At 41.6% G+C, this 23334-nt stretch overlaps 1 protein-coding gene across 5 annotated transcripts in view; it reads left to right on the top strand.

Annotated features, from left to right (window-relative positions):
- The window catches only part of ano5a (anoctamin 5a), a 179110-nt gene that overhangs the window by 25999 nt on the left and 129777 nt on the right, over positions 1 to 23334 (top strand). For 3 of the 5 annotated variants that reach the window (XM_073049737.1, XM_073049736.1, XM_073049734.1), the window contains exons 2-3: positions 9844 to 9882; positions 12139 to 12209. In XM_073049737.1, the coding sequence (XP_072905838.1) occupies positions 9844 to 9882; positions 12139 to 12209 (110 nt within the window). The remainder of the gene's footprint in view (positions 1 to 9843; positions 9883 to 12138; positions 12210 to 23334) is intronic. The other 2 variants (XM_073049738.1, XM_073049735.1) reach the window with 1 other exon arrangement.

Raw genomic sequence — 23334 nt, 5'->3', positions numbered from 1 at the left:
TCGAGGTGTATAAGGTGATGAGAGGCATTGATTGTGTAGATAGAGGCTTTTTTCCAGGGCTTAAATGGCTAGCATGAGATGCACAGTTTAAGGTGCTTGGAAGTAGGTACAGAGGAGATGTCGGGGGTGAGTTTTTTTACGCAGAGTGGTGAGTGTGTGGAATGGGCTGCCAGCGCCATTGGTGGAGGAGGATACAATAGGTTCTTTTAAGAGACTTCTGAATAGGTACATGGAACTTAGAAAAATAGAGAGCTAAATATAACCCTGCGTAATTTCTGAGGTAAGGACATGTTCAGCACAGCTTTGTGGGCCAACAGGCCAGTATTGTGCTGTAGGTTTTCTGTGTTTCTATGATTAGCAAATTGCTCCTGATATTAAATTTGGGGGGGGGGGGCCTTGATAATAGTGAAGCAGGTTATAACTCATTTCAAAGAAATCTTGGTCAGTTAAGGAGATGGGCTGAGGAATGATAAATGGAATTCAATTTAAATAGGTATGAGCTGATGCATTTTGGATGATCAAACTCCGGTAGGACATGTACAGTGAATGACAGGGCCCTGACGAATGTTGTGGAACAGAGGGACCTGGTGTACAAGTCCACTATTCACTGAAAGTGGCTGTGTGGGTAGACGGTAGTGAAGAAGGTGATTCGCAGTGATCAGGGCACTGAGTTTACTACATTATGTTGTGGTTATACAAGTGGTTGGTGAAACTGCGCTGCAGTATTGTGTACAGGTGTGGTCAGCCTGTAATGGGAAAGATGTCCAGCTGGAGAGGGTACAGAGAGATTTATTGAAGCGGCTGTCTGGACCAGAGGGCTTGAGTTATAGGAGGAGGTTGTCCATGATGTATTCTTTATTCCCTGGAGCGCCTAGGGATGAGGGTTGCCTCAAAGAAGTTTATAAAATCACTGGAACTAGGGGACATAGCCTCAAGATTTGGGGGAGTAAATTTAGGATGGAGATGAGGAGGAACTGCTTTTCCCAGAGAGTGGTGAATCTGTGGAATTCTCTGCCCAATGAAGCAGTGGAGGCAACCTCACTAAATGTATTTATGATAAGGTTTTTGCATAGTAGGGGAATTAAGGGCTATGGGGAAAAAAGGCAGGTAGGTGGAGATGTGTCCATGGCCAGATCAGCCATGATCTTATTGAATGGCGCAGAGGGCTGGATAGGCCAGATGCCCTATTTCTTATTTTCTTATGAGGGCTATGGATAAGGTGGGGAATCCAAAACTAGAGGACACAGGTACACGTTAAGAGGGAAGAGATTTAAATGAAACCTGAGAGGTAATGTCTTTACACAGAGGGCAGTGAGTACCTGAAATGACCTGCCAGAAAAAGTGATGGAGGCAGGTACAATTACCAGGCTTAAGAAGCATTTGGATAGATAGGTACATGGAGCATAGGGGCTTGGAGCGTTATGGGCCGAATGCATGCAACTTGGACTAGCAGGGAGGAAGCTTATTTTAACCAATATTTTGATTTTAAAAATCTTACATTCATACACCATGTATTAAGTTTTGTTCTATTATATTTTTGTTGCCATTCATGCGGCTGCTGGTTGGTACAGTACTATAATGACACTGTGGTTGGCATTGACCAGTTGGGAAAAGGGTGTGTTTCCATGTGGTATGACTGTAAGGTTCTTGCTGCTGTTGCTATTTGTCTTGCCTACTGGTGTATGTTTTATATTGCAAAAAAGTATCCTTGAGTTAAGATTTCAAAAATACCGGATTCAAGGTCATGTCTAAGTCCATGTTTACTAATCTGCTGTTTTTAGAAGTTTGAGCTGGTATGTTATGTCATCATGGGCTGCGAACATGTTAATCTCACCCTCAGCTGTTCTTTGAACTTGTCATCTGTCGTCCTTCGAGAGTGACGCCCTATGGTTTTGGGTTGAATAATTTTTTTTGTGTATGTGACTTTCTTGCTGCTTTTTAAATCTCTCTTGCAAACGCCGGTGAAAGTGTGGCACATCCCTGTTTTGTTTTTGCCCTTTCAGGGGAGGGGATAATTGTGCGCAGGAAACAGAAACTGGTGTTTTCCTTGCCAGGGTTTATTTGAAGGCTGCCTTTCTGTTGGTAAATTGATACGGCTTTGTGTAGTCCATGATTTCAAAGCTATTCTTCCGATAAAAAGATTCTGGTGATTAAAAGGAATTACATTGACTGAGCTTTGAAAAAAGACATAGCATTAAGGGTTCACAGTTGTTTGGTTGAAGCAAATGAAATAACTTCATAGAGAATTAGAATCTGTTTTTGGCACCAGAAAGGAATACAACACAAGAGACTGCAGATGCTGGAATGTGGAGCAACACATTAGATGACGGAGGGACCTGTGAGTCGAGCAGCATCTGTGGCGGGGAATGGGTAGATGAAGGGAATTGACTGTTTTGAGTCAAGTCCCTCCTATTTGAACACCCTGACCCACTGAGGTCCTGTAGTATCCTGTGTCCAGGTTATGAACCCTGGTTAGCATGCGACCAATGTTCACTTTTTCTTTTGGAGTGGGGAGGCACAGGTCTCAACAAGACTTTAACTTTCCAAAAAAAAAGTCCAGAGATGAGATGTGAGTTGGGGAATCTGTGGAATTCATTATTGCAGATGGCTGTGGAGACAAGACACTGGATATAGTTAAATGGAGGTTGATGGGTTCTTTGATTAGTAAGAGTGTCAAAGGTTAAAGGGAGAAGACAGGAGAATGGGGTTGAGTGGGAAAATAAATCGGCCATGAAGCAGACTCTGTGGGTGGAAATGCCTGATTCTGCTCCTGAAAGTTATGGTTTACCCTTTCATCCCCCTGCTCACTGTTGGCACCTTTCCCAGATTATGTAAACTGTATATTTACATGCTGTTTACTGGATGGCACTCCTGCGTTTCTGTCTGGTTACTCACCAGAGTGAGACTAGACAGAGCTGAAGTAGAAGACTGTGTGAAATTATGGAGTACCAGGCAACTGATCCAGGGCTGATGTACACTTATTTTATCTAAACTAGTTGTAGATTGTAATGCAAACGTGCCATCTTCAATCTGAGACTGGGGGAAATTCCTCCAGTTTTGTTAAAGAATGCAGACTGATAGGATCTCTCAGTGCAACTAATCCTTAATGCAAAGCAGTAAAGATATCACCATGGTAACGGGTACGGCAGCAGTTTCAGAAGGAATATCTGGCACCAAAGCAGAAATAGAGAATGTGCTTTCGCCAATATTCCTGTCATTTTGAGGACTTGTTGGGAAGATGTATGACTCCTGATTAAAATGACAGATTCCACATGACGTTCTACTACTATATTTGACTTCTCAAGCTCGTAGTTCCTTTATGTTTATCAGAAAAGTACTTAAGAAAAATTTCTGACAATACAATCAGAGAGTTGTACAGCACAGAAACAGATCCTTCAGCACAACTCGCCATGCAAATCCCGCTTGCCTGCATTAGGCCCAAATCACTGTACTCCCTTCCTACCATATTCCTGTTGAAATATCTTTTAAATGGTCCACTTACCGAGAGAGTTCTCCACCGTGATCCTGACTGCCTAATGCCAAAGGTAGATGTCAAACAAGCTCTCAATATGTCGAGTACCATGATTATGAAACCCTGACTCCTCTTCACATTCTTGCCGGGGATTTCAATCAGGCTAGCTTGAAGAAATCACTGCCCAGCTATCAATAGCACATCACCTGCAGGACCAGAGGACCCAACACACTTGACCACTGCTACACTATCATCAAGAATACCTACTGTTCCATCCCTAGACTGAACTTTGGAATATCTGATCACCCGACCATTGAGCACATCTACAGGGAGCTGTATCCTTCAACAAAGACGGGCATCATCCAGAACACGAGTATCTGCAGATGCTGGAAATCCAAAGCAACACACACACACACAATGCTGGAGGACCTCAGCAGGTCAGGCAGCATCTATGGAAAAGAGTAAACCATTGACATTTTGCACTGAGACCCTTCATCAGGTCTTAAACCAAAACATCAACTATTTACACATCATCCAGGCCATGTTTGTTCTCATTGCTGTCATCAGGCCTTATGTCCCACACCACCAGTTACTACCCTCCAACCTTCAGGCTCCTGAGCCAGCGTGGACACCTTCACTCACCTCAACCCTGAACTGATTCCACAACCTATGGGCTAATTTTTGAAGGTCTCTACAACTCATGTTGTATGTGTGTGTGTATTTGTACAAGTTTGCACAGTTTGTCTTCTTTTGCACTTTTTTTTTTAATAGTCTTTTTGTGTGATTATTTTCATTGATCCTATTGTATTTGCTTTACTCTGAATGCCTGCAAGAAAATGAGCCTCTAGGTTGTATATGGTGACATAAACACTTGATAATAAATTTATTTTGAACTTAAATTGTTATGATTGTACCTGCCTCTACCACTTCCTCTGGCATAACATTGCCAATACCCACCACCTCTGTGTGTAAAAGCTTGCCCCATCAGATCCTTTTAAAATTTCTCCCCTCTCACCTGAAACCTATGCCGTCTAGTTTGAAACTTCTCCCACCCAAGTCAAAAAGATTCTGCCTGTCTATACTCATAATTGTAAGCACTACAATCTTTTTAGTGAAAGCATTCCACAACGTTGTGTCATGAGTTCTGGGACTCGGATCGAGTGACAATGAAGGAACAGGGGTATAATTTTGAGTCAGAGCAGTTTGTGACTGTGGAGGGGAATCTTCAAGAGATGGCACTGCCGTGTGTCCGGTGCCCTTCAATTTGTTGGTGGTAAAGGTTGTGAAAATGCTGTCAGGGTTGCCTGAGCAAGTAGCTCTAGTGCATTTGTCTACCATAACCACTGCAGCCACTGTGTGCCAAGAACAAACATTAAGGGTAGTGGGCGCCAATCAAGTGGAATATTTTGCCCTGGAGAGTTGAGATTCTTGTGTGGATGGAGCTGGACGAGTGGAGAGTATTCTGTTATGTTCCTAAATTGCACCTTTTTTTTAAATGGTAGGAAAACAATTGGGATGTAGTCAGGAACCTCATTTGCCATAGGCATGCAGGCTAGCTGCCTAATCTGACTAGCTGTCTTCACTCTGTCTATAACAAGCTGGATTTCCCAGTGGCCAACCATTTTAATTCCAATCCCTATTCTCATTCCGGCAGTTCAGCCCATACTCTCCTCTGTGGCCAAGATGAGGCCACTCTCAGATTGGAGAAACAACATCTTGTATTTCCATTTGGGTAGCTTCCAACCCAACGGCATGAACATTGATTTCTGAAACTTGTAATTTCTCTCCCTTGCCCCTTCTCTCATTCCCCATTCTGACTTTCGTCTCACCTGCCTATCACCTTTATATAAATTTTCATTTTTTTGAGATACAGTGCTAAATCGGCCCTTTGAGCCATGCCACCCAGCAATTTGATCCTAGCTTAATCACGGGACAATTTACAATGACCAATTAACCTCCTAACCGGTACATCTTTGGACTGTGGACAGAAACTAGAACACCCAGAGGAAACCCATGGGGTCACTGGTAGAACGTACAAACTCCTTACGTGCAGTGGCGGGAATTGAACCCCCGAGCGCTGGTACTGTAAAGCATTGTGCTAACCACTATGCTATCATGCTGCTTCTTCACGCTGGTGCTTCCCTTCCAACCCTTTCCACTTGGTCCACTCTCCATTCCTTTCAGATTCCTTCACCTTCAGTCCTTTACCTTTTCCACTTATCAGCTCCCACCCCCTCCACATCCACCCACCTTCTCCCTCAATTGTCTCCACCTATCTCCTTCTCCTCATCCCACCTTCCTTTCCAGTCCTGATGAAGAGTCTCAGCCCGAAACATTGACTCTTTATTCCGTTCCATAGATCTTGCCCGACCTGCTGAGTTCCTCCGGTATCTAGTTAATCTAACTGGATGTTGTAGCAAAACATTCCGTTTGCCAATTGTTTGTTCTAAAATAAACTTAGATGCAAATAAAATCAAGCATAATAGAAGTAAGCCTTCTAAATACTGGGGCAAATTACAGATCACCAATGTGCCATAGCTAGACGAGTCATTACCTCTTAGTGCAAACAACTTGTGTCCGATCCTGACGAAGGGTCTCGGCCCGAAACATTGACTGCAGTCTTGACGAAGGGTCTCGGCCCGAAACGTTGACTGCAGTCTTGACGAAGGGTCTCGGCCCGATACGTTGACTGCAGTCTTGACGAAGGGTCTCGGCCCGATACGTTGACTGCAGTCTTGATGAAGGGTCTCGGCCCGATACGTTGACTGCACATTTCAACAGATGCTGCCCGACCTGCTGAGTTCATCCAGCTTTCGTACATGTTGATTTGACCACAGCATCTGCAGTGTACTTTGTGTTTGTGTCCGATCCTGACCTCTGGTTCTGTCCGTGTGGAGATGACACATTTTTCATGTAACCACATGAGTTTCACCCAAGTGCTCTGGTTCCCTGCCACTCCCCAAAGATGTGTGGGTTAGTAGGTTAATTGGTTACTATGAATTGCCCTTAGTTTGTATGTGAATGGTAGAATCTGGGAGTAAGGTTGAAGATTTTTCACAAATAACATTTCCAGTACACAAGTGCCAAGGAGAATGAAATAATTTTTACTCCGTATCTGATGCAGCACAAAAATAAACACAATAAAATAAGGAGTGCTATAATAAAAAAGAGTAAATATAAATACACAAGACAGCTTATAAACAATCAATGTATATCCATAAAGTGACATAAGGGACGGGGGTTTCTATACACAAGGTTGCTGACAGAAAATGAGGAAGTAGTGGTGCTGGAGGGTGTGGAGGGGTGGGTTAGTGGGTGTAGTTGTTGATCATTCTTATTGCTTGGGGAAAGAAACTGTTTTGACCCTGGTGTGGATGCTGTGTAGCTTCCTCCCTGATGGGAGTGGGACAGACAGTCCATGAGCAGGGTGGGTGGGATCCTTCATAAAGTTACTGGACCTTTTCGGGCATCTTTCTGTATGTACGTCCTTGATGGTGCGTGGGATGGTGCTGGTGATGCGTTGGGCAGTTTTGACAGCCTGTTGTAGAGCCTTTCTGTCTGCCTCAGGGCAAGTTCCATACAATGCAGTGATGCATCTTGTTGGGATGCTCTCTGTTGCACATCTGTAGAATGGCAGGTGTATAGATGTGCATAGTCAGGCTTTCTTTAAGCCTTCTCAGAAAGTGGAGGAATTGGTGAGCTCTCCTGATTGAGGGGAATGTGTTTCGGGACCATGAGATGTGTATTCCCAGTTTCCTCTGCTGTGCTGCACATATAGAGTGGTGCGAGTGGTCTGCGTTTTCCTGCAGTCGATAACTATACACCTTGTCTTGTTGACATTGAGGAAGAGGTTATTTGCCTGGCACCAGGCCTCGCTCTTCTACTCGAGAATAGATTTTCAACTAAAAAGTATGAATGTGAATTAAAGTAAATTGGTGGGTGATGGTTGGTGCAGCTTCAGTAGACTAAATCTTCTGTTTCCCTGTGGTATGTTTCCATGACTAATTTCCAGATAAATTGTACTCCCGTTGAATTTCCTTTGTGACATAGTTTTATTTGCTGTAAATGGAGGCTCACAAAAAAAATACCAAGAGTAGACCACCAGTCTCTCATCCCTACCTTGCCATTCAGTACAAGTAAATTTATTATCAAAGTATGTACATCTTAATATATACTAACTTGAGATTTATTTTCTTGCAAGCATCTACAGGAAAAATAAAGAAGTACAATAGAATGAAAACTATGCATAAACAGACGAACAAACAACCAGTGTGCAAAAGACAAATTATGAAAACAAAAAAAAAATACTGCAAACACAAATTGTAAAGAGTCCTTGCAAGTTTGCTGTAGGTTGTATAATCAGTTCAGAGTTGTGGTGAGTTACATTGTCCATATCAGTTTAGGAACAGAATTAGGACATTTGGCCCTTTGAGTCTGCTCCTCCAAATCATCAAGGCTGATCCATTTATTCTCACAGCCCCAATCTCATGCCTTCTCCCCATATCCTTCATGCCCTGACAATCAAGAATCTATCGACCTCTGCCTTAAATATTCCCAATGAATTGGCCTCCACAGTTGCCTGTGGCAATGAGTTCCATAGATTCACCACTCTCTGGCTAAAGAAATTCCTTATCATCTCTGTTCTAAAAGTACACCCCTCCAGTCTAAACATCCTAAAAGGACACCCATCTAGTCCAAACATCCTCTCCAAATCTACAAAAATTAAACTGTACATAGACAGATGAAGCAACCAAAGTTCGAAAGAAGACAAACTGTGCAAAATAGCTTGATGATGGTAGATCGCTGCTGGTCTCAACTTCTCGTCTGTACTGGTTCCCTGTGGACCTCAATTCCTCAGTCTTTATGTAACTGTCTGCATCCTAGCTTGAATATTTCTAATGAGCTGGCCTCCACCATCCTTTGGTCCAGAGACTTCTGAGAGAAGCAATTTTGATATGCCTCCATTGTAGATGACTGACCCCTTTTCTTGTATTGATGTTCCCTTGTGCTTCACACTCTCACTAGTGCAAACTTCAGCCCTGCTGAGGCCCCTTGTGTTTGTTTGAGGTCACTCATTATTCTTCTAAACACCAAGGATGCAGACACTAACTATACAGAGCAACACACGCAAAATGCTGGAGGAACTCGTCATCCATGGACAGGAATAAGCAGCTGACATTCCAGGCTGTGGCCTACCCTATCATCCCAGGAATTAGCCTCTTCAGTTTCCCTCCTTCTGCCTCTAATGCAATTGTATGCTTTTGAGCAAGGCGGCCAAAACTGCATCCTCAATGCCTTGCACAATGGTGACAAAAACCTCCCTGTTTTTATATTCCAGTCTCTCTCCACTTTTTGATTCCTCGCATCAGAGTGCATGATCTCTCATTTCCCCACATTAAACTCTATTTAAATAGGTTATAGTTTATTCTTAAAATCTATATCCATTGCAGAAACGCAATCTCCTCATTGCAATACACCTTTGTACTTGTTTAAATACCTGCTGAAAAAAGGCTTGCTATTTTGCGATTTAATACTTTACATTCATGTATCCTGATGCTAATGTAAATGCTAATTAAGACAATTGTACAAATATAATTTTTGACTGTATGGCTCTAGTAAATGGGTGGCAGGATGGAGATACATTTCTACCAAAGGAGGTGGAAGGTGGTCCTTCCCTCCACTAGCTTTCAGGTCGCACTTGAGCAAGATGTAGCACCTGCTTATTAGACCCCTCCACCCCTCCCCCTGATCAGGGTCATACCATGGGAGCAGGTGGTGGATGGTTGTATGAGCAGCTGATGCCTATCATAAGTTCTGGTTATGTGACCACTGATGCCGTTCAGACATTTTCTGAAGATTGTTAATAATGTTGGAGGTCATCTGCCTTGTAAAGACACTGTCCAGAAGAAGGCAGTGGCAAGCCACTTCTGTCGAAAAATTTGTGAAGAACAGTTATGGTCATGGAAAGACCATGACTACCCATGTCATACAACGTGGAACATAATGAATGAACGTCTTTAGTAATTTTCAAAGCGCTCTCATTGTATCATTGCATAGGATTTTGATGCAACCTGTCATTAACTAAATCAAGAGATTAAAGGCGGTTGTGTTTTTTTCATTACACAAGCCAATTCTCAGTAAGTGGTTTCAGTTGAAGCACGGGAGTAGAAATTGATTCAGTGACAAAGCAGGATATTGTGTTGCATGGTAAATGCTTCCTGAAGAGAAATTGTTCAGTTCTCAGAAAGCAAGTTATTTTCCTTCTGTTAACATAAATTAGCAAATGTAGCACAAATGTAATCAATTTAAATAGTATTTGTTTTAATTTGCTTACCTTCCCTAAACCTAATGTTTTTTTTTCTCCCTTGAAGATATTGCAGTTATTTCTGGCATGGCACCGGAGTCGCCAGGTACAACGTTTTGTCCATCCTGTGCTTCATTTCCAAGTGTCAAAGTGTCGTGAAAATTATTAGTTGTAGTGCCTTTGATAGTTTTACTGTGGCTTTTCACGTTGTCGTGTTGTTGCATTTTGTGAACTTTCTCGATTATTCAGCTGAAAGTAGTGTGCTAAAGTGTTTTCTCTGGCAAGTGCATTGTCTGAAATGGTATGTTTACTATATGAAAGCAATATGGGTTGGACCTTGGTCTCCTCTGTTTCTACTTGTTCCCAAACTGTGGTCCATCCATCTCCTGGGGATGCCAAAATATTTCTGGGAGGATGTACAGGTAAAATAGGGGAAGGCTTGTAAGGACATGAGTGTTTATCAGCTGTGGAAGGGCTTGGGAAAGACGTGCTAACATGTTGATTTATCACTCATAACCGGTTAAGTCAGCTATTGCAATATAATGATCTCAAAGATGACCAGAAAATCTTATATTTTAGAAGAATCCAGTAAAAATGTTCACCATTTAAAATCTAAAATTATAAAACAAATGATTTTCCTGATCTCCAGCATGGGTGATAAATCTGGACATGGATATAAGTAAAGAAATTTAAGAAATTTTACTTCACCTAGCCATTCAGATGAATGCATTTCTTATTCTCTTGAACGGCGTATTTTGTTTCTGCTTGCCTGTTTGTCTCAATTGTCTTCATCCATTTCACTGAATATTTCCTGATTGATTATTCGCTCCCTCTTTAAAAGTGGAACTGTTTTTTTTCAAAGTCCAATTAAAAGAATTGATGTGGCTTCATAATGTTTCAAGGTCTGGCCAGTAGCTTTCACTTTAATGATTTGTGGAGGATGGGCCAATTTGCTTTTAGACCATTTAACAGAGCAAAGCAAAAAGCCTCTTCCACAGCACGGTGCAGGGAACCAGTAAGGGAGCTATGAAGAAGAAACGTTAAAAGGTATTTTGAATTTATCCCCCCATCCTTTGGTTTAAATACCTCTTATGTTAACAAAGCAGTGATTTTTAGCATTGACATCTAGGCGTAACTGTTAATATAGGAGCTGATTGGAATGAAGGTTGATTCTGATATTGTCTGCTGCCCTTTATTTTTACTTCAAATGAGATGTATATATAACATATAGAAGCATTTCCTCTACATATTTTCGTGAATTTTGCTCACTCCCTTTCTAACGTCCTACGGTTGACCTCTGCTTGAAGTGGGAGACGGAGAATATTCTCCTGCTAGCTGTACTGATGTCATTCTCTAGTGTAAACGCCACTGCTAAATTTAAGGAATCCATAAATTATATCGATGTACTAATTCTGCTTTGACAGGCAAAGACAACTTCTCTTTCCCTTTGGGTATGGGTAGTCCACTCCCTTCAAACCCATACTGCTCCAAACCTTCTCCTTTGTGAGCCATCGCAAGGACGAACAGCTTACACTCCAGTTTTATATCTTCTTTATTTAGAGATGTAGTGTGGAACCGGTCCTTCTGGCTCAACGGGACACACCATCCAGGAACCCACCTATTTAACCCTACCCTAATCATGTAATTTACAATGACCAATTAACCTACTAACTGGTACATCTTTAGGAGCAAACAGGAGCACCTAGAGAACACCTTCAAGGTTCACGGGGAGAATGTACAAACTTCTTGGAGATGGTGCCGGAATTGAACTCCAAACTTTGGAACACACCAAGCTGTAATAGCGTTGTGTTTACCACTACATTACCATGGTGCCCGTTATTCATCTTGGAACCCAGAGTAGGAACACCATACTACTCTGCCACTGGTGGGGTAAGAGAACTTTGACTGTGAGTTTGGGAGGTAGCATGGTCCTCTGCTCATCCTCTCCGCTTCTGCATACTCCCAGCAAAGGTTCTCATTCTCAATTTTTAGTGATCTGGGGTATGACATTCCCAAAAATTAAAGAGGATATTACCTCAATTATTGTTTAAGCCTAGCCTCCCAGTCAGCAGACCACCTTGGTTGTGTTCTTAGCCTCAATTTTGTTCTTTATTTTAACCAAGTTTTTAGATGCACATGCTGATTTTTGTTTTGTCTGTGAGGAAGTGCTTTGCCAGCTGCCTGGCACTGTTATGTTCTTATGGCATTTGATTGTATTGGCTGAAGGTTCTGAAAGAAATGTTGAAAGATGCTGGTTTGGAAAATGTTTTATTTTATGAGACATTCTAATTGTCAATGTCAGAGTACCATTTAATTTGACAGAATACCCATATTATGCATTCATATTCCCTCTGTATCTTAGGTGAAGATAATGGGCCTTACTATGATCCATCCAATGGTACCAGAGAAGGAGAAATTCCTGGCAATTCTGAGGTAAGTATTGCTGTTTCCTGACTACTTCTATCTCCACAAGGAACAAACTCTGTAAACTGGAAGTATTGAAAAATTGCTTTCAGTTTAAGTGACAACTTGCAATACTGAAAATGTACTTATATCCACCTGCACTAACAAAGTCAATATCTTTTCTTGTAATTTCAGTGCTTAGACTTTTGAGTATTTCAACCCTTTTTTTGCCAAACTTTATGGTAAATATATGATTTGGTTAATATTCAGAGCCACATTTGAGTATTAAAAGTGTCATTCATTTCCCTGAAACAGAATGCTAAGGATTTGTGTTCTTTTGATGGAAAAAAATAGCATTCCTCAAAAGTGACATGATTTCACCATATTGAAATGTCTATCTATTGGTTTGTTTAAATATCAACTAACAAATACAAAACGTCATTGGTTTCTTGGATTCATTCAGTTTATAGATCATGCTACTCAGGCACTTTAGGGAAGGAATGCTGCGCAGTGAGATTGAGTGCCAACAAGAAATGGTGATCAGGACCTGCCTGAGACATTCTATTAAAATGCGCAAAAGTAAATCAATTATGATTGGGTGTAGAGAGGGTGAAAGCAGATAGTCTTATTTCAAGGAAAGGGTGCTTAAAGATAAAAAGGCATGTGGTTAAACACAAGAGATCCTGCAGATGCTGGAAATCCAGAGCAACACACACATAATGCTGGCAGAACCCAGCAGGTTAGGCAGAATCTATGGAAATGAATGCACATTTGACATTTGGGCCGAGATCCTTCCAGACTGGAAAGGAAGGGGGAAGAAGCCAGATTGAGAAGGTTAGAGGAGGGGGAGGAGTACAAGCTTAGAAGGTGATAGGCTGGGGGAGATGAAGAAAGAAGCTGGGACGAGAAGTTAAAGAGCTGGCGAAGAAGGAATCTGATAGAAGAGGAGAGTGGATCTTGGGAGAGAAGGAAGATCATCTGGAGGAAGTGATAAGCAGAAGAGAAGAAATAGGAGGCCAGAGTGGGGAAGAGAAGTGGGAAGAGGGAGAGGGAAAATTACTGGAAGTTGGAGAAATTGATATTCATGCCATCAGGTTGGAAACTACTGGGATGGAATATAAGGTGTTGCTCTTCCATCCTGAGAGTGGCCTCATGGACTGATGTGTCAGAACAAGAGTGGCAATAGGAATTGAAATGGTTAGCCACTGAGAAATTCTGCTTTTTGCATATGAGTTGAGGTGCTCGACAAAGCGGTCCCCCGATCAACACTGAGTCTCCCCAATGTAGTGGAGGCCACTTTGGGAGCGCTGGATACAATAGATGACCCCAGCAAATTTTCATGTGCAATGTTGCCTTACCTAGAAGGGCTGTTTGGGGTCCTGATCGGAGGAGTGGGGGGAGTGAATGGGCAGGTGTAGTACTTCTGCTATTTTCAGGGTTAAGTGCCAGGAGGAGATTATTGGGGATAGCCGAATGGACAAGGAGATCAAGGAGTGAGCAATCCCTGCTGAAGGCGGGGAGTTTGGGTAGGCAGGTAAAGTGGTAGGATTCCATTGAAGATGGTGGAAGTTGTGGAGAATGACGTGTTGGATGCTGAGGCTCATGGAGTGCTAGGTGAGGACAAGATAAACTCTATCGCTGTTAAGGCAGCTGAAAGAAGGAGTGAGCACTGATGTCTGGGAAATGGAAGAATTGCAGGTGAGGATAGCATCAATGGCAGAGGAAAGGAAACTCTGTTCTGTGAAGAAGGTGGAGGACATCTCTGATATCCTGGAAAGGGAAGTCTCATCCTGGGAACATGTGCAGTGGAGACTAAGGAACTAAGATAAGGCAATGGCATTTGCACAGAAGACAGGGTGGGAAGAGGTGTGTAGTGTAGGCCTCCGTTAGTCTCGATAGACCATGGATTTGCGCCTTGGAAAGTTTCCAGGGCGCAAGCCTGGGCAGGGTTTTTTTTATGGAAGACCGGCAGTTGCCCAAGCTGCAAGTCTCCCCTCTCCACGCCACCAATGTTGTCCAAGGGAAGAGTATTAGGACCCATACAGCTTGGCACCGGTGTTGTCACAGAGCAATGTGTGGTTAAGTGCCTTGCTCAAGGATACACGCAGCCTCAGCCAAGGCTCGAACTAGTGACCTTCGGATCACTAGACGAATGCTGGAGGTGTACTAGAGTACTGAATACTAGAGGTATAGTTAAGGTAGTTATTGGAATTGGTAGGCTTATGAAAGATGTTTATCTCCAGTCATGGAGACAGAGATTGAAAAAGGGAGAGAGCTGTCAGAAATGGACCAACTGAATTTAAGGGCAGAGTGGAAGTTGTAGGCAAAGTTGAAGAAATTGACAAACTCAGCATAACTTTAAGATCAGGGATGAGAGATTGAAATGGGACTTTGGAGCAGCTTCTTCACACTGCTAGTAATGCATATTTGGGATGAGATGCCAGAAATTTTGTTTGAGGTGGGAACATTAACAAAAACCTAAAAACCATCTAGATAAGTATGTGAATATGAGAGCTTTAGAGAGCTTTAGGCCAAATGTGAACAGATGGGACTAACTCACTGGGCAACACAGTTGGCATGAGTGAGTTGGTCTAAAGTGCCTGTTTCAATGCTGTATGACTCTATGATGACCATTCCTGAGTAGTCTTTTACCATCCAGAATCTCTTTTTTTTTAAACTTGGTCCAGACACCTTCACGTGTAATACTGGCCAGACACGTATGGGAAATAGTAGTGACCTTAAATATATTGACATACAGAGGGACCTAGGGGTTTCTTGTATGTTCACAGCTGTCTGAAAATTGTGATACAGGTGGACAGAGTAAAGAAGAAAGCATTTAACATGCTTGCCTTCATATGCAGAGGTAGTATATATTAAGAGCAGGAACAATATTTTGTAGCCATATAAGGCTTAGGTTAGGCGGCGCTTAGAATATTGTTTGTAATTATGGTCACCAGACTGTGAATGTGGCAGTGTTGGAGACTGACTAAGGTTTAGCCTGAAATGAAGGTTTTATTAATAAGTGATTGGACAAGCTGAGATTGTTCTCACTGGAGCACAGAAGCTGTGAGGTGATGTTATGAAAGTTTGTAAAGAACTTGTAAAGAAGTTTGTAGATAGTAACAAGCTTTTTCCAAGGCTAGGGAAACATAAAATGAGAAGGCATAGGTTGAGGGTGAGGTGGGAAGTATTGAAAGGAGATCTGGGGGCACGTTTTTCACATGGAGCATAGTACATATATGGAATGATCTGCTAGAGAAGATGCTGCAGGGAGGTGCAATCAGAATATTTTTTTTTACAATATTTTTTATTCAGAGAAAAAACAAGATTTACAGAGTGCAACACATAGATACATCTCAACATAACTTGTGTACGTTCATATATTGTAATAAAATTGATCAAAATGTTATAACACATAAAAATATACCACTCTGTAATCAAAAATTTAAAGATAAGTCCTACATCATAAAAGAAATTTTTTATATAAAAAAAGTCAACCTCCTACCAACTACCAAATAAAAAAGCTGATGGATGATAATGGATAATTAGGGGGAAAAAACATATTCGTTTAAGAAGAGAAGATAAAAATATACATGAAAGTCTGTGCACTGTTAAACTTTATAAATTGGAAAAGTAATTTAGGAAAGGTCCCCAGATATCATAAAAAGATTGTTTCGAATTTAAGACTGAGCAGCGGATCTTTTCTAAATTTAAATAAGACATAACATCACTTAGCCATTGAAGATGTGTAGGAGGGGTAGACTCCTTCCATTTAAGCAAGATTGCTCTTCTTGCTAAAAGAGAGGTAAAAACTAAAACCTGTAGGTTAGGAGTATTTAAAGTTATATCTTCATTTGCAATAATACCAAACAAGGCAGTAAGGGGATTTGGGTCAAATTGGACCCTAAAAAGTTGTGAGAAGGTATGAAATACTTCCCGCCAAAACTTTACAATTTTAGGGCAAAACCAAAACATATGAATTGAAGAGGCATTAGCAGAGTTGCATTTATTACAAAGTGGAGAAACATTCGGGTAAAAACTGGACAGCTTCTGTTTAGAAATGTAAGCTCTATGAACCACTTTAAATTGTAAAAGAGAATGACAAGCACAGAAAGATGATTTATTAACCTGTTTAAGAATTTTATTCCATCTATCATCAGAAATCTGACAATTTAGGTCATCCTCCCAAGCTTTTCTTATTTTATCTAAAAAGTCTTGTCTAGAATCAATCAACAAGTTGTAGAATATTTTAAAAAGCATTTGGACAAGTACATGGGTAGGAAAAGAAGAGAGATATGAGACAAATGCAAGAAAATAGAATGAGATAAGATGGGTATCTCAATCAGACTGGACAACTTGACTAAATGTTTCCGTGCTGCATAATTCTGACTATAGCCAATTCAACAGTCTGCTAATTACTCATAGCAGCAAACCTCATAGAAAGTTAAAGCAAGTTGCTCTGTACTGAATGGAGAGCTGATGGAATGTATTTTCATTGACCTTAAGGTACATTAGTGTACTTTTACATCGTTCATGCAATAAGGTCTTTTTTAAAATGCCTCAGAATATTGTTTTTTTTCTCTTGAATGTCTAGCTGATTTAGTTTTAGGGCAGTTTGACATTGGCTACAAGGGTGCTGAAGAAAATGCAAGACAGGAGAAGGAGCCACTTGTACCTGATTCCATTTTTTTAAGAAGAGAATGTAGTCATTCTTCAGAGTCTTGGTGGTAGCATTAAGGTCATGGAAGAGTTAATAATCTAAGCTCCATTTCACTGCTGTCTGGTTGCTTCCAACATGCCAGTGAGATTACTTAACAAAGAAAATTCATTTTTTCCCCCAGCAAAGTGAATCATTCTGGAGAATTTCAACTCTGCTGTCCTTCATTACAGAATTTATTAGTTCCCAGCTAATGAGACATAGGGTTAATATTTGCCACTTTGCTATTTAAAAGTGGTTTTCCTGAGTTTTCATGCTGAATTTTGCAGTTGTGTATATTCTTGACCATTCAGTTGATGGGGTGGAAATTCTCAGAAATTCTGCTCTGTGTTATACCAGCTCCAACCCACTCAATTTAATTCTTAAACAAAGGGCGGAATTTGTATGTTGCACTTTGCAGATCAGAAACTTAAACCCACAAATGTTTAATCAAGTGTCAATTTTTGGAATTGATGGTGGTATGGGTGGGAAAAGTGAGACAAGGCTTCAGGCTCGCTTTTACTACGTGCGATGTTCCTACAGCAAGTTCTCAGTCTGTCTTCATCAGCTGATTTTCCCCAGGGGCTGGTAGTTGAATCAAGAGAAATTCCATTCGTTAGTCTGTTTATCAGCACTGGGTCTGAATTATTACTGGTGACTGTGACTGGCCACATACTCCCAGAGATCTCACATGCCCCTGTGCTCTCCTCACCCTTCCCCAACTCCTTAAAGGTTGTTCATTATGTCTCTTTTGCCTTCACTAAACCTCTTGGGGGAAAATGGACTGACTGTATTCCTCAATTCATAATTTGAAAATTGGGCCTACAGGAGGTCCTCTGAGACTTTGACATCCATTAAAAACTTATGAGATGTTTTTTGGCAGTAGATTGGTATTACAGCAGTTATCTCATGAGTTATGTATCATATCAGATTATTGATAGTTACAGTATATGAATGAGATCCGCTAGATTTCAAATCCTTTTGATACAGAGAATAGATGTTAAGCACGATAATAGAGTATTTCTGTATTTATATCTTTCAAATTAAGCCTTGGCTAGTTGGTATAACTTCTGCCTCCAAAGCCAGAGGCTGTTGATGATAAGCAGAGAAGCAGACTATCCAGCCCTTTATCATTCAATACTAATTGGTTGTTCTACATCAATACCGTTTTCTGGTTACCTTCCATATTTTTTATGCCTTTTGTTTCCAGAAATCAGTTTATCTTGAGCATATTCAGCGACTTGACCCTCACTGTGTTCTGTAGTATAAAATTTCACCTATATACCCCACTTGGAATGAAAAAATGTTCAGATCCGGAATGTCTAACTCCAGATCCAGAGATTATCATCTCTGGTTCCAGACCCCCACCCCGCAGCCAAGAGAAATAGCTTGTCAGAATGTTGGAGATTTAATTAAGTCATCTTTCGTTCAATGCTCCGGAATACAGGCCTGGTAAACCCAGCTGCTCCTCAAACGACACTCCTGTCATCTCCAGAAATCCTTCTAGTGAATTTACAGATGTGTCCTTGGAGAAGGAGACCAAACCTTGCATTGCTCAGAATGTGGTCTTGCCAAGGCCATGTATAGTGCAGTGAGGAATCCTTGCTCCTCCAATGGAGGTCAACTGCAATTGGTTGATTTAACCGCCCACTGTACTTGCACAGTTGCTTTCAGAAACAGGTGCACAGGACGTCCAAGTCTCTTTCTAATCAATGTTTTCTAATCTCTCATTTAAATAATACTGATCCTTTCTGAAATTTCCCCATCACATAACCTCACGTTCATCCACGTTATACTACAAGTTGCATTCTTTGCATTTGAACACAATTCAATGCTTACAGTTCAGTGCAGTATTGAGAGTGCGCTGGAGCATCAGATGTGTCATATTTTGCCTGAGTGAGCAAAATAAGGCATAATTGTAGGCCCAAGAGATTCTGCAGATGCTGGAAATCCAGAGCAACACACACAAAATGCTGGAGGAACTTAGCAAGTCAGGCAGCATTAATGGAAATGAATAAACAATTGACATTTCAGGCCAAGACCAGAAAAGGTGGAGGTAGAGGTCGGAATAAAAATGTGGGGTGAGGGGAAGGAGGACAAGCTAGAGATGATAGTGTAAAGTCTGGTGGATAGTGGAGGGAGGATGAAGTAAGAAGCTGGGAGGAGATAGGTGGAAAAGGCAAAGGGCTGGAGAAGGAGGACTGATGGAGGAGACTGAACCATAGGAGAAAGGAAAGGAAGAGGGACACCAGTGGAGGTATTAAAGGCAGGTAAGAGGAGAGGCAAGACGACAGAGTGGGGAATAGAAGGTGATGGAAGGAAGAAATTCCGTGAATGAGAAATCAATGTTTATGCCATCTGGTTGGAAGCTACCTAGATGGAATATAAGGTGTGCTCTTCCACCCTGAGAGTGGCCTCATTATGGCCGAAGAGGAGGCCAAAGACCGACATATCAGAACAGGAATGGGGATAGAAATTAAATTGGTTGGCAATCGGGGAATTCCACTTTTTGCTGATGCAGTGGAGGTGCCTGAAAAAGCAGTCCCCCAATTTACACTGGGTCTCAGTAGTGTAGAGGAGGCAGCATTGGAAGCACCACATACAGTAGACGACCTCAATAAATTTGCGGCTGAATTGTAGCCTCACCTGGAAGGACTGTTTGGGAGGTGAGTGAGGAAGTGAATGGGCAGGTATACCATTTCTGTCCTAGTAGATGATACGCAGAATCCTGTACAGAATATTAACATAAGAGATTCTACAGATGCTAGAAATCCAGCATAACACGCACAAAATGCTGGAGGAACTCGGCAAGTCAAGCAGCATCTATGGAGAGGAGTGAACAGCTGACGTTTTAGGCCAAGACTCTTCATCTGGACCTGTGACGTTTATTTCCAGAATGAGAAGGTGTCTTCAGTGGTGTATCTGATATTTAGTAATTAACTTCAGTTTTAAAAAGAAAAGATCTGGTGTGTAATGATCAGTGTATTGCTGTTTGTAGGAGCCTGGTGTAGTTAATTTACTGTCGGATTTACTTCGCTCTGAAATGCTGTGTGACACTGCGGAGGAGACGTGAGAAGCCAGATGTAAATACAGATTTATTTTCAGCCATCCAACCATCAGCTGTCATTGCAGAATTATAGCAGCTGGATAATAATATCCCCAGTTTCTGTTGCTGCACCAGAATAACATTTACCTCTCCAGAGAACCATAGAACCATAAAACATTACAGCACAGAAACAGGCCTTTTGGCTGTGCCGAACCATTTTTCTGCATAGTCCCACTGACCTGCACCTGGACCGTATCCCTCCATACACCTCTCATCCATGTACCTGTCCAAGTTTTTCTTAAATGTTAAAAGTGAGCCCGCATTTACCACTTCATCTGGCAGCTCATTCCACGCTCCTATCACTCTCTGTGTGAAGAAGCCCCCCCCCCCCCCCGCCCCCAATGTTCCCTTTAAACTTTTTCCCCTTCACCCTTAACCCATGTCCTCTGGTTTTTTTCTCCCCTAGCTTCAGTGGAAAAAGCCTGTTTGCATTCACTCTATCTGTGCCCATCATAATTTTATATACCTCTATCAAATCTCCCTTCATTTTTCTACGCTTCAGGGAATAGAGTACTAACCTATTCAACCTTTCTCTGTAGCACAGTTTCTCAAGTCCTGGCAACATACTTGTAAACCTTCTCTGCACTCTTTCAACCTTATTAATATTCTTACTGTAATTTGGTGACCAAAACTGCTCACAATTCTCTAAATTCGGCCTCACCATAACATTCCAACTCTTATACTCAATACTTTGATTTATAAAGGCCAATGTACCAAAAGCTCTCTTTACTACCCTATCTACCTGTGACGCCACTTTTAGGGAATTTTGCATCTGTATTCCTAGATCCCTCTGTCCTACTGCACTCCTCAGTGCCCTGCCATTTATCTTGTATGTTCTACCTTGGTTTTTCTGTCCAAAGTGCAATACCTCACACTTGTCTGTATTAAAATCCATCTGCCATTTTTCAGCCCATTTTTCCAGCTGGTCCAAATCCCTCTGCAAGCTTTGAAAACCTTCCTCACTGTTCACTACACCTCCAATCTTTGTATCATCAGCAAATTTGCTGATCCAGTTTACCACATTATCATCCAGATCATTGATATAGATGACAAATAACAATAGACCCAGCACTGATCCCTGTGGCACACCACTAGTCACAGGCCTCCACTCAGAAACAATCCTCCACTACCCCTCTGACTTCTCCCATTGAGCCAATGTCTAATCCAATTTACTACCTCACCATGTATACCTAGCGACTGAATCTTCCTAGCTAACCTCCCATGCGGGACTTTGTCAAAGGCTTTACTGAAGTCCATGTAGACAACATCCACTGCCTTCCCTTCATCCATTTTCCTGGTAACCTCCTCAAAAAGCTCTCATTAATTTGTTAAACATGACTAACCACGCATAAAGCCATGTTGACTCTCCCTAATAAGTCTCTGTCTATCTCAATACTTGTAGATCCTATTTCTTAGCACTCCTTCCAATAATTTACTTACTACCGACGTCAAACTTGCCGGCCTATAATTTCCCGGATTACTTTTAGAGCCTTTTTTGAAACAATGGAACAACATGAGCTATCCTCCAATCCTCCAGCACCTCACCCGTCGATACCGACATTTTAAATATATCTGCCAAGGCCCCTGCAATTTCAGCTCTAGTCTCCTTCAAGGTCCGAGGGAATATCCTGTCAGGTCCTGGGGATTTATCTACTCTGATTTGCCTCAAGTCAGTTTTGCTTTTTGTGGAACACGTTAATCCTGAGATCAAGGACAGATAAGTGCATCAGGCAGTCCTCTTTTGCAGTGAGTTTGTCTACTTCTCCCTCTAGAATTATTGTCCATTTACAGTGTGCAACTGAAACCACATTTTACATGTGCATAATCTCTTATAAAGGTGCCCAGAAAACGGGCAGTTTTTTGTCCAGTGAGTAGCACCATTTCAAACCACTGTTCTGAGGACCTGAATGAGGTGTGGAGACAGTGTTTATGCTCAATGGCTTCATGCGCTGGCATATTCAGGAAAATTTAGACTTTCATTGGAATTAAGTAATCCCAAAATAATACTATCATTCTAATGTTTTTATTCTGTTTTGGGTTAATTCGTAAAATAAGACGATAAAATATAGGAGCAGAATTAGGCCATTTAGCCCGTCAAGTCTGCTCTGCCATCTCATCACTGCTCATTTATTATCCCTCTCTAACCTATCCTCCTGCCATTTTCCCATAACCTTTGAGGCCCAAGAACCTGTCAACCTCAGCCTTAACTATACTCCAATGACCTGGCCATCACAGCTGTCTGTGTCAATGAACTCCCCAGATTCAACACCCTCTGGCTAAAGACAATTTTGCTTATCTCTGTTCTAAATGGATGTCCCTCTATTTTGAGGCTGTGCTGTCTGGTCCTAGACTCTCTCCCATTTTAGGAACCATCCTCTCCACACCCACTCTATCTAGGCCTTTCAATATTTGACAGGTTTCATTGAAATGCCCCTTTATAAACTCCAGCGAGTACAGACCCGGAGCTATAAAGCGCTCCTTATATGTTAATTTTTCATTCTTTGGATCATTCTTGTGACCCACCTATAGACCTTGTCCAATGCCAGCACACCTTTTCTTAAATAAGGAACCCAAAGCTGCTCACAATACTCCAAGTGTGTTCAGACCAATGCCTTATAAAGCTTCAGCATTATATCCTTGCTTTTATATTCTAGTCCTCACAAAATTAATCCTAACGTTGCATTTGCCTTCCTTACCATCGACTCAACCTGTAACTTAACCTTTAGGGAATCCTGCATGAAGACTTCTAAGCACCTCTACTGTCTAGGTGTCCTAGGGTTGAGAGAAGAGCCAATGAAATGGTATCTACTGTTCAGCTGTTGTGATAGCAGGCAAATTTGAGTAGATCCAAGAGACTCTACAGGCAAGAGTTGATGTGTTTCTTTGCCAACTTCTCAAAGCAGTTCATCACAGTGGATGTGTTACTGGATGATTAAGATGGAGGCAGGTTATGACATTCTTCTGAAGGAAATTCTTCTGGGCAGAAAGGTGGATTACAGGTAGAAAATGAGATGATGAGACATAGGAGCAGAATTAAGTTATTCGACCCATTGAGTTTGCTTCGCCATTCAATCATGGCTTATTCATTTTCCTTCTCAACTCCATCCTCCTGCCTTCTCCCTGTAAACTTTGACAACCTTACCAATTAAGAAACTGTCAACCTCCACTTTAAATATACCCAATGACTTATCCTCCACAGCTGTCTGTGGCAATGAATTCCACAGATTCGCCATCCTCTGACTAAAGAAATTCCTCCTCATCTCTGTTCTAAAGGGACATCCTTGTATTCAGAGGCTGTGCTTCCTGGTGCTACACTCCCCCACTAGCAGAAACATCCTCTCCTCGTCCACTCT

This window comes from Hemitrygon akajei, chromosome 6 (assembly GCF_048418815.1).
Source record: "Hemitrygon akajei chromosome 6, sHemAka1.3, whole genome shotgun sequence".
NCBI lineage: Eukaryota > Metazoa > Chordata > Chondrichthyes > Myliobatiformes > Dasyatidae > Hemitrygon > Hemitrygon akajei.
Note: the sequence above shows the minus strand (reverse complement) of the source record. Positions and strands in the feature narration are given on the sequence as shown.